Source organism: Thermobia domestica, chromosome 4, assembly GCF_964235325.1.
Source record: "Thermobia domestica chromosome 4, izTheDome1.hap1.1, whole genome shotgun sequence".
Lineage (NCBI taxonomy): Eukaryota > Metazoa > Arthropoda > Insecta > Zygentoma > Lepismatidae > Thermobia > Thermobia domestica.
This window is the reverse complement of record NC_137457.1, coordinates 25670802-25682615: the sequence shown is the minus strand read 5'-3', so window position 1 is coordinate 25682615 and position 11814 is coordinate 25670802. Positions and strand designations below refer to the sequence as shown.

The 11814-nt window shown below is 38.0% G+C and overlaps 2 protein-coding genes across 2 annotated transcripts; both read right to left on the bottom strand.

The window, feature by feature from the left end:
* Positions 1 to 1572: 1572 nt before the first annotated feature.
* On the bottom strand, positions 1573 to 2739 carry LOC145682707 (uncharacterized). The gene has a single exon (XM_081754095.1). It carries the CDS (start codon positions 2737 to 2739, stop codon positions 1573 to 1575), a length of 1167 nt encoding a protein of 388 aa, XP_081610221.1.
* A 690-nt stretch (positions 2740 to 3429) lies between these two features.
* On the bottom strand, positions 3430 to 5578 carry LOC145682706 (uncharacterized). Its single transcript, XM_081754094.1, has 2 exons — positions 5562 to 5578; positions 3430 to 3811 (listed from the first exon to the last, which is right to left on the bottom strand). The coding sequence occupies exons 1-2, from the start codon at positions 5576 to 5578 to the stop codon at positions 3430 to 3432; spliced, it is 399 nt and encodes a 132-aa protein (XP_081610220.1).
* Between the last annotated feature and the right edge of the window lie 6236 nt (positions 5579 to 11814).

Below are 11814 nucleotides of genomic sequence, written 5' to 3'. Positions count from 1 at the left end.
CATAACCTTTACAGGAAGTATGATCCTACACGACGGACATCTAACACGTACCCTATTCTTCACTTTCCTTATCACACACACACAAAAAGAATACCCTTAGCTGCAGGGTCCTTCACCAATGTCGAGATCAGAAAAGTCGTAGCCTATCCATGTCACTCGCAGAGGTGGACGTTTCACAGTTTCTTGATATTCGTGGTCTGTTGTTCTTAACCCTATTATTTCCTTTGAAACACTGCTTCCTTGCTGCTAGAGACACTTAAATGCACACCAATAAGTTAAAATATTGGAAGTACCTGATTTGCGTTTTTTCCTTCTCGCTGTCTTTTCTATGATGAACACAGACGATGTGTCCCATGAAGTGAACACTGTACAGCTGTTAGATGGTCCGGTTTCATCGTCACACACATGGGACGAACCATTTCTATTGTTAGATCTACTTGCGTTTTCTTCATCTTCACTGGTGTTGTCCGTTGTTCCACTAGATGGAATGAAATCTGCATCCATGAAAACATTCCGATTTACTGGGTAGAGCCCTGTCATTCGAAAGCCATTCACGGCAATCTCACCAGTCTGGCATTTGAGACATGCCTTGCTAAAGAGTTTAACGATGTCCATGTTAGTCACTAGCCTAGCATGGAGCCTCAGCCGTATCCGCACTTCCTCGCTATAGGAGGACTTGAGTGAAATCATGAACGTCTTGTCGGAGACTGCATTTTATGAGTGGCGTGAGGAGGCAGGTAGAAGGTGAAGACAAGGTTAATGGTATCTAAATTTCTCGAGTGACTATAATGACGATTCAAAACCAAGAGAACAATCGACTCAGATGACAGTTTCACTTTCTTAAGAAACAGGATGATATACCACTTGGTGAATATATCACCCCGAAGGATGGCAAACACCGACAGATCCAGGCGGAGCACCTCTCATCAACTGGCTGTTCATGTTCTTGCGAGGGAATATGATCATGGGTGGAACAAATATCCCACTAGCACTCATGCAGAGTTACGACTATCTCTCAGAGGAACTTAGAGCTGCCACTTGTCGCTTACCCTACACTGCGAGAACACGTGCTATCTTCCCCTGCATTTACACTCAGCCGTTTCACCAACATTGATGGTCAAGACTCTGAGTAATTTTCATTCTCCATTTCGTCAGTTAAAAAAATTGTGGGCATTTTTTCATGAAGCAGGTTGCCCGATGGAAAGAAGTTACTGTTGGCTTCCGAAAGGTAGACCTGTCCTCATGTCTTTCCAGGAGGAGTGGTGTTACAATAAAACGTTAATGTTATATTATAGAAGGCAAAAAATACTATTTTTATTCTAACATTAGCACTTGCACTCCAGCTGATAGAAAACCAGGGAACGAACAAAAGAAAAACAAAAGAAGAACAAAACTCGGTACAAATGTTGCCATAACAAATCCAACATCCTCCCACCTTGAGTTACGTTGAGGGGACTAGTAACTCAACCACAACATTATTTATTTTTAAGTATATACAAAAGATCTAATCTGGTAGGAGGTTTCACTTTTCTACCAATTCGAGTTGTAACAGTTTGAAGTTTTGTTTCACATTCAGTCTCTGTGTTTTTTATCACTCACTCCGTCCATTTGTTCATCACTAGGATACACTGCTGGTTCTTTCAACACCTGTGGTGTCTCATTTGAATGAACGTCCAGAGGAAAAACTCGCTGCACTGGTCTCATCATCAATCCGGTACGTGTCTTCAAGCGCACAAGTCGTACTTTACCGTCACGTCCAGGTAATATTTCCACAACTCTTGCTAAAGGCCATTCTAAACGTTTCAAGTTCTCGTTTTCTACAAGTACAACATCCCCTATTTTTATTTCACTATGGTCTCTTCTAGATTTCCAATGCTGCACTAATTGTCCCAAATATTCACTGCGAAATCTACTGCGTAACTGTTCCCTGAGTTTATGACAATATCTCAACTGTTTTTGTAGGTTAACGGATTCCAAGTTGTCGAGATCCGGTACTCCTACTTCTCTAACTTGCTGCAGAAACATAGCTGGAGTTAAAGCTAATAAATCCGAACTATCATCAGAAACATAAGTTAACGGTCGACCATTCATGGCAGCTTCACAGTCACACAACACAGTAATGAATTCTTCATAATTTAGCGAAGCCTTTCCAAGTATTCTCCTTAACAGTCCTTTCATTAATCGAATTAAACGCTCCCACCATCCACCCCACCAAGCAGCACTGGGTGGATTGAATTTCCACTTGATGCGTTTCACAGTTGCAAAAGACATTATACATTTCCAATCCAGTCTGCTCAATAAATTTTCTGTGCCAACAAAATTCGTGCCATTGTCACTGTAAATGACCGAAGGTCGGCCTCGACGCGCTATAAATCTTCTAAGGGCTTGAAGAAAGTCACTCGTTGATAATCCGGAAACAAGCTCCAAATGCACTGCTCTATATACTGCACAGGTAAATATACAAATCCAAGCTTTTCCTCCATCTCGTAGTCTAACTGGTCCGGTAAAGTCCACTCCCGTTACTTCAAACACTGCTGCATCTCTGATTCTATCTTCGGGTAGGGCTACAGGGATTGGTTCCAACTTCTTGGCAGTATATCGTTTACATATGACATATTGCTTTATTATAGATCGAATGGTTTTTCTTCCTTTGAGTATCCAAAACTGTTCCCTAAGAAGACTCAACAAACCTTGAATACCAACGTGACAAGCTTCCACATGTTTATCGTAAACTAACATTTTTACTACTGGATGTGTGCTTGGAAACACAACTGGATAACATCTGAAAGTTCTGTAATTTTGGTTTTTATTCTGATGAGTTTGTCATTGTCTTCGAACGGACACAAAGATTTCAAATTCTTGTCGCCAACACCCTCAAAGGAATCTGTTTGGACAAGTCTAATAACAGTCCTCTTTGCTGATATCAATTCTTCAACAGACAATTCGTTGCTTCTTCTTTGCTTAGAACGACAATTATGAATAAATCTTTTCATCCAACCTATTATGCGAACTAATTTTTCGTACTTCGAAGGATACCGATAATACCAGTCACTGTCCTCCTTTCCAACATTAAGCATAGCTGATGAGACCGTCTTTACTTTTCCTGTGTAATGATTTCTTCTTTGTACTCATACTTCTGTTCTGGCCATTCCTCCTTGGGTCGTCGCAGCCACGAAGGACCTTCCCACCATTTTGACTCAAGCAGTTGTTCTGAAGTACATCCTCTCGATGGTAAATCCGCCGGATTCATGGTTCCTGGTACGTAATTCCAAGTTTCTTTTTCACTTAATTTTCGGATTTCTTGCACTCGATTCCAAACAAAAGTATTCCATTGCTCACCTCGTTTAATCCATGCAAGAACTGTTGTAGAATCTGTCCAATAATAAATCTGTATACCTTCAAGGTTCAAGGCCTCAATCACAGAAGTAGCTAGTCTCCCACCAAAGTAGCTGCCAATAATTCTAATCTTGCTATGGTTGATTTCTTTATGGGAGCAACTCTTGTCTTGGCCTGTACTAACTGCACATTAATGTCTTCTCTGGTAACAGTTCTAAGGAAAACTGCCGTAGCATAGGCTCTTTCACTTGCATCACAGAACACATGTAGGCTACAATTTTCTGAATCTCCTTGTATATATCTAGGAAATGAAAGTTCTTTCAACAAAGGCAATTCACCTACCCACTGTAAAAATTTTTTCCTTACTGCCCCTGGTACTTCTTCGTCCCAACTTAATTCCAATCGCCAAATTTCTTGCAAAAGGATCTTTGGATACAAAGTCACTGGAGAAGTAATCCCTATGGGGTCAAATATCCTGTTTGCAAACGACAAAATAACTCTCTTAGTAAGAACTTATGGTATCAACCCGTCGCAGCATTCTGGTCTTATTGCCAAAGTGTCGGATTTCGTTTGCCACTTGGAAGAAAAAAAAATATTTTTTTTTCCTATTCTCTTAGGCTAATAATCTTCCAAGTATGAATATCAATTCCGTATAATTAGTGATATCAACTAACAACTTTCTAATTATTCATAACTTTCTATCTACGTCCTTACAAAGTACTTGCTCGTAATGTCTAGGGTATATGGTTCATATCAAAGAATATTAAATGAAATTCCGAGAAATTAACTAGGTGATTATTCGTTTATTTACAAATAGAATACTCTAATTTAAAGGTAGGGTACTAACTTTATCTCAGGACGCCACTCCGCCCTATATGCACTCTATCTTCCTTCTTACCCTTCCCCAATAACTAATGGAGAAAGGAAGTGTTTTAATCTAAACTCTAGAAATCCTAATTTCCTTATTAATCAAATTACTCTCTATTATAGCAGGGACCTGTGGAAATACGGTTTACAGAATTCAGTTACTCCTGGACCGTACTCCTTGCTTTTAAAGACGGGACCTTGACTCAAAGGTCACTGTCTGGCCTAAACCTGACTCTGGGACTCCAAGTTAAGTCCACAAAAGGATTCTATCTAGCTTAAGCAAATAATCATATAGGATAGGTTGGTTTTAGGGATAGGATTGTCAGCCTTTACTCACGGCTCTAAATTTCCTTACGCTCAAGGAAATAAAGGAATTTGGTTAAATACTCACTCTAACACTCTCTTAAATGAAAGTTGCAGTGAGAAATCTCTAATCTCTTACAGCACCTAAATATGCTATAATTACATAAGCAGGGATCGAAGCCAAACGCATTTGGATTTCAAAATTAATGTTCCTCCACCACTAGGACGGAACCAAAACCTCGAGTCTATACGTGCGTCACTCACCTCCGCCATAGACCCTTAGGAAGCTTATATACTCCCATTCTAAACAAGCAATAGTAATCCAATAGCCTCTGTTATAGGCGTAGGATTAAGCATCTAAAAATAACAACTTATTTCCTAAATCCCTATCATTTTAATACCCTATCTAACGGCCAAAGCTCAATTGCTTAAGCGGGCATCTGTAATGTAGTAGAATCACTATTCTCTCTACATACAGTCTCTAACTAGAGGGGACTCTCTCCAAACTGCACTATTCACTTCCAGTGCAGCGGACTGGCTGGCCAAGATCCTACATTCAGGAATCCTCAAATTGCACAGCGACGAAGATAGGGGAGGCAGCCTTTTTATACGTTTTGACCTGCTAAAAAAAATAGCAACAAAAATTCTTTAGAAGTTTTTTTTTAGCGCCAACTTCTAGAATGGAAAATTCCCAGTAAGGGAGACTGAAATACAATGGATTTAGCAGCTAGCCTCCTCGACAGGCTTCTAAGAGAAAAAGTTAGCATGGAAAAAAGCAACGATAGAACTAGCTAAACTGTAAATAATAATAATATGGTTAATTCTTAAATAATAGGGATGATGCTCTAATATATATACATAAATATACAACATAAATTGATTAAATATTTCCTTACACTAATAATAATAAAATAAATGAATAAATATATACCAATAATTAATATACTCCAGGCCTGGATTTCTAACTTATAAATAAACACAATTATTAAATAGAGCAATATTTAAATTATATCAGTTATATTTGAATATAATATTAGCAAGGTCGCAAGACGTACCTTGCATATAACCCCATCACAAAAAAAAGAAAAAAAAGAAAAAAAGAATATTATTCTCACTTGTTACTTTGAGTATTCAGTTTATAGTCCGGATCAGTCTTATATTTCAAAAATGTTTCATCACAACACTATCACAATCACAAAAAACAAAAACAAACTAATTTTTCATTTAATTTCGTAACGACTTAAAATTTTTAGGGAGAATTTCCCTTCAGTTCTTAGTCTCGTGACCGTCTTTTTTTTTTTAAAAAAAAAACATAAGCAAAAAAAATTAATAATTTCCAATTTAATTCAGTATTTGTTCACTTCACTTGTTCACTCACTTCCACTGATTTTTTCTGTTTATCTGCACTACCGACTTGTAGATTTCTGTTCACTAGAAGTCCAACTTCCTTTTTGCCGTCTCGACTTCGTTCACAGTACCTGATAAATCTAAGTCCTTACCTGGTGTTAAGGGAAGGTTATCTAATCCCTCACCGTCAGTGATTAGATCCAAGAAACAACCATCCTCGACAATAGCATCTGGATTACTGGAAGAATCTTTCGAACTCGGTCCACCAAGGTTGGAGTCCTCTTTCGTGAACAACTGCTTATTAAACTTTTGCAACGATTCTTGATATTGAAGTGCTCTAATGTCCTTCAGAGTATAGCCTGGGTCAGCTACTCGAACTTTCTTACTACTGCTGTTATTTAACTGTGAAAAACGCATACGACGCTTATTGTTTCGTGAAGCATCTACGTGACACAATAATTCAAGTTCAAAACTTGCATCTGCTTTAGGACGAGCAGCAACGTACACACTACGTGTAGGTTTCTTAAATCCGTTCGACATTTTTTCAAAACTTTTAGACTACAAACAACGATGTTTACAGTAAACGACGAGACGAGAAACTGTGATCTTGGCCAGGCTTGTTCCCTAAACTAGCTAAATTTCTCTAAGAAAGAAAAAAAAATAACAGCACAAAGAATCTTTTTTAAGCTTAAATTACTACGTCTGTGGGATGTTTTATTTTCCCCCCAACTTTACTTTCTCTTTCGTTTGGAAATAGCGTTTTGGAAAACTCTGGCTGTAGTTCACGGACCTTCTTACAAAATTCTGGGGCCATAAAAACAGGTTTGATCATATCAGCGTTTGTCTTGACTGTTCTACCACTGTCTTGATTCCGAATTATATAAGTATTTGTAGCTAACTGTTTTTCGATCTTCCAAGGACCGCTGTATCTCGGTAAGAGGCCTGCACTCACTTTATTAGTGGGGGAAGAAAGCCGTATTATCCGCCACCATACCATCTGACCGGGTTTGAATGGATTCGGTCGTCGACCTCTATTGTAAATTTGTTTTCTGTCAGCATGTTTTCGTCTCTGTACCTCATTCGCGCGTTTGTAAGCAGTCTCCATTCTCAGTTGGATTTCCCGAACATATTTACAATAATCTGGCTCCTCTTGAACTTCTTCTTTCTCTTCTTGGGTTTCATATAACGGGTGTTTAAAAGACCTTCCAAAGAATAGAAATGCTGGGCTGTATCCCGTAGCCGAACAAACTCTGGAATTTATTGCAAATTCAATAAGTTTAATATCTCTCGCCCAATTTTCATGCTTGTTAGCATACATGCCGAGTATTGTCTTTACATCTTTTATCATTTTTTCGCTTTTATTTCCCTTTGGCCTATAAGCGCTAATAAAATGACATCTTGTCTTAAGCAGACTCATTGTTTCTCTCCACAATTTTCCTGAAAATATTGAGTGATTGTCACTAGATATCTGAGAATAAGGTCCAAACTCAGAGAAAAAAGTTAAAAGACAGTCTACCATTGTCTTTGCAGTAAGTCTTCTGACAGGATAAATCTTTACCAATCTTGAAAATCCATCAACAAGGACTAATCCATATCTATATCCTCCTATTTTACTTGGCACTAAGGATCCAAAATTATCGACATACAAGATCTGGTTAGGCCTGACAGCTAATGAAGATTCCATAAACCCATACTTAGTATTAGTATTTTCCTTGTATAAACTACAGGGAACACAAGCTTTGCAAAAATTTCGTACATCGTCACGCATATTTGGCCAGAAGTAAGCTTCCCGCAACTTTCTTAGCGTTTCTATCCACGAAGGATGACCTGATTCTTTAATTATATGAGCCATCACACAGAGAGTTGCTCTCAATGAGTTTGGGATCCAAACCACATCCCTAACTTCATCATTTACTCTCAATCTTCTTTTCAGAATTCCATTCTCGTCTATAAAACAATTTCTCTTCAGTCTCTTAAATTTTTGTCTCAGCTTACTAGAAACTGACACCTTATCTCCCTTTAAAAAAGCAATGAATTTCGAAATAAAAGAATCTCCATTTTGATTTTCTCTAAGTTTATCTAAATCTCTGATTTGCGAGAAGTCTGCATAATTATTTTCTTCCTCTTCTTCTACTAACATGCAGTAAGGTAATTCTGATAGCATTTCTCTCTTTTCTTCTAGAGAAAATTTTCTAACTTTGCTCACGATTAAGTTCTTTCTTCTCTTCTTTTCCTTCATTTGTTTCTTTAATAGTTTTACTTCCCTAAAACTATTATAATCAATGAGTAAAACCTCAGACGTTGGTAGCTCCTGAACGTCTACTACTTTTCCTTCGCTTGTCTCTATCTTTAGAAAACCAGAATCGTTTTCAGCTTCTAACGGTAATAATTCATTAGCCTCGTTGCTCCCCTCAAACTCTGGACCTTCAGTGTGCGAGTTTTCGAGACGAGACAGAAAATCTACGGGATTTGTCTTCCCTTGCTGAAATCTCAGCACAACTGGAAATCTCATTATTCTTGTTAACCACCTCTGTACAAGCGCTGGGACTTTCATAGATTTTATCAGTGATAAAATCGGTCTATGATCTGTATATACATAAATGACAGGAGCATGAATTAAATATAATTCGAACTTCTCAAGTGCAATAACAATGGATAAAAGCTCTAGATACGTAGAACTATATTTACTCTGAGTGGGAGATAACTTTCTAGATCCATACGCTACTACTGCTAAACGGCCCTTATCATCCTTTTGGCAGAGGGTGTACCCAGTAGCCACCGAGCTTCCGTCCACATATAAGTAGAACGGATCATCTAACTTTGGTAGAAGTAATTCAGGATCTTTGGCTAATTCCTCCTTTAGTTTCAATAACGCTTTCTCGTGCTTCTCTTCCCATTTAAATTTTGAATCTCGCTTCAACAAATCTGTAAGCGGCGAAACTATCATAGCCATATTTGGTATCCGAAAGTGAAAAAACTGGAAAAATCCCAAGATCGCTTGAAGCTGTTTTACATTCTTCGGCCTAGCGATTTGCTGCGCCATCTTTAATTTCTCCGGAGTGCATGTTATTCTACCGGGAGTAATAGTATATCCCAGAAATTCTATTTTCTGCGTAAAAAGAACTGCTTTATCAGGGTTAAGGGTAAGTCCTGCATCGCTAATTCTCTTCAACGTTTCTTCCAGAGTTTCAATTAACTCATCAGGTGTTTGACCGCCCACCACTATATCATCATAGAATGAGATGACCTTAGTATAATATAGTTCCTTTAAAACCATTTGCATTAACCTGGCTAAAGCAAATGGGTAATTACATAATCCATAAACTCCTCTAATGAACTGATACGTGCCCAAATGAGTTATAAAACCTGTATACGGTTGACTTTCTTCATCTAATTCAATCTGAGCGAAAGCATATGATAAATCAAAACATGCATAGAAATTCATCTTTCCTAAGTGAGTTAGCGCTTCCATTATACTTGGCAAACCTACTTTTTCCTTCTCTGTTAGTTCGTTAACTTTTCGACTGTCTAATATAACCTTGAAACTACCATCCTTTTTCTTATGCAAAATCGGGCAGCTTACGTACGGAGTACTCGCCTTTTTTATAATTCTATCTTTTTCCATTTGATCTAACACTTTCTCCATAATCTGCCTTTTCTCTATAGACATAGGTCTAAGCCGACAGGAAAAGGGTTTGGGGTTTTTAATATTTATATGATGTTTCATTAAATGTGTAACTCCTGGTTTGTCTGAAAAAACGTTCTTATATTTTTCCAAAATATTTCTCATTTTATTTTTTCTCTGTGGGTCTAAACTAACATTGTTTAACATCTTTTCTGTAAGTTGGCTGGGGGCATTCTCAATGGCCGCACAAGGGACATTTCCCTCCCCTCTACTTTTATGAGGTTTGTCATACTCGCATACCGCCATCCCTCCGTTCTCAATACACCATCCTCGGAGCGATGTACACAAAACAATCTTTGCCGTTGCCAGGCAATCTCTTCCTGCAATTATGGGTTTCAGAAGGGAAGATACCACGTGGAACCGTTGCCTAATTTTATGGCCGTAAAATTCAACTTCTACGAGCACACTCTCTAAGGAAGTCGTTGACCCACTCGCTAGACTTAAATACAATGGATCTTTCTTAAACTTCGCCCCTCTCTCTCTCCACAAATTTGCTTCGTTTTCGTCAACAAAGCTCAGTAGGCTGCCAGAGTCGCAAAACAAGAATACCTCTCTATTTAATATTGTCGCTTTTATTAGTGGCTCTGTTCTCCACCCTTGAGATTCCTTTTTTGCTTTCGATGCAATAAAAAAGAATTCTTTCTTTTTCCTGACACACCATCGTTTCCCTCTTTACAAAGAGTACTGTTATCCCTCATTGATGTTGACAAACTTTTTGAAGTTCTCTCTCGATCCTCTGGAATTACGAATCTCGTAGGAAACGACTCATCGCTAAAGCACCATGAATTTTTCGCAAGGTAAAGATCTATCTTTGCTTCTGATAGAAAATCAGCACCAAGCACTAATTCAATAGAAGCGTGAGAAAGAGCATAGAATTTATGCGTAAATTTCCTCCTTTTTATGAAAAAAGTTGGCATAACCACAAGACTACAGTTAGCTTCACCTGTAGCTAACAAAATCTTTTCATTTACTTTTTCCGACTTCGCTCCTTTCTCAATCCATTTTTTCGCGGTCTTAATATCAATTAATGAAATAAATGATCCACTGTCCAAGTAACAGTCTTTAATCTGTCCGTAAAATTTCCCAAAAAGATAAGGAGGTGCATTTTTCCCTCTAGCAAGTTTTCTAGGAAATCTAGTGACCGTAGCTGCAATATTTTCCCTTTTCCCGTGGTTCTCAACCTTTTTCTTGCTGGGGCAAACATAGCTTTTGTGCCCAAAACCTCTACACGCATGACATTTAATTTCAGCCTTACTTGGTCCCTCTTTTTTACTTTCTCTCTTTTCATTTGTTTGCCTGCTAAAATATGCTGGATTTAATGCCTGCGGCCTAATCGGGGGGACTGACTCAGTGCCTATCTCTCTACTACTCACTGCAGCCAATTGGATACTTTCTTCCTTCCCTGCGCTATGCTGCTTAGCATAGTTATAATCTTCTAATAAATACGCTTGAATTTTCAAGGCGTATTCTTCCAACTCCCTTAAGTTAGCAAATTTCCTATCATGAAGAAATTGTTTATACTTAGGGTGTGCTTTACTTACAATCTTGGCTATCTGTTCTATCTCCTCAACTGGATTTTTCATACGAGAGAAAAGCAATGCCATTTCTCTAATAAATCTTGAGAACGATTCGTCCGGTCTCTGAATTCGTGTCGCCAATTGAGCTTCTATTTCGCTTTCATAATTAAAGCTAAAATATTCCTGCAGTAGACTATGCCTGAATGCAGTAAAATCTGTAAATTTTGACTTGAAATTAAACCATTTACGGGCGTCAGAAACTAAGGCATTTGGAATAACTTTCTCTAGCAATTCATTCATTGTCATATTTTTGCTCTTGGCAAAATCTGTCAACTCATCGAGGAAATCGAATGGATTCTCCGATACTTGTCCTGAGAACTTCGGTAACGGTAGTTTTATTTCATCCAAACTACTACATTTACAATTTCTGTGCTCATTATTTTCTTGATTCCCCTCTCTAAGCTTACGTATTTCCTCTACTATTTGGTCTATTCCTAGATCAATATCCGAATCTATCCCTAAAGCGGATTTTAACAAGTCTAACTCAATTACGTTCTCCATTTTCCTCCTACGTCTGTTTCTCGGTTTCATTTAATTTCTATGCCGGACGAGAATTCCCCACTTTTGGAAGAAAAAAAAATATTTTTTTTTTCCTATTCTCTTAGGCTAATAATCTTCCAAGTATGAATATCAATTCCGTATAATTAGTGATATCAACTAACAACTTTCTAATTATTCATAACTTTCTATCTACGTCCT

Bases quoted from the DNA above. Each gene is read 5' to 3' on its own strand.
- LOC145682707 (XM_081754095.1), bottom strand. From the start codon at position 2,739: ATGTTAGTTTACGATAAACATGTGGAAGCTTGTCACGTTGGTATTCAA.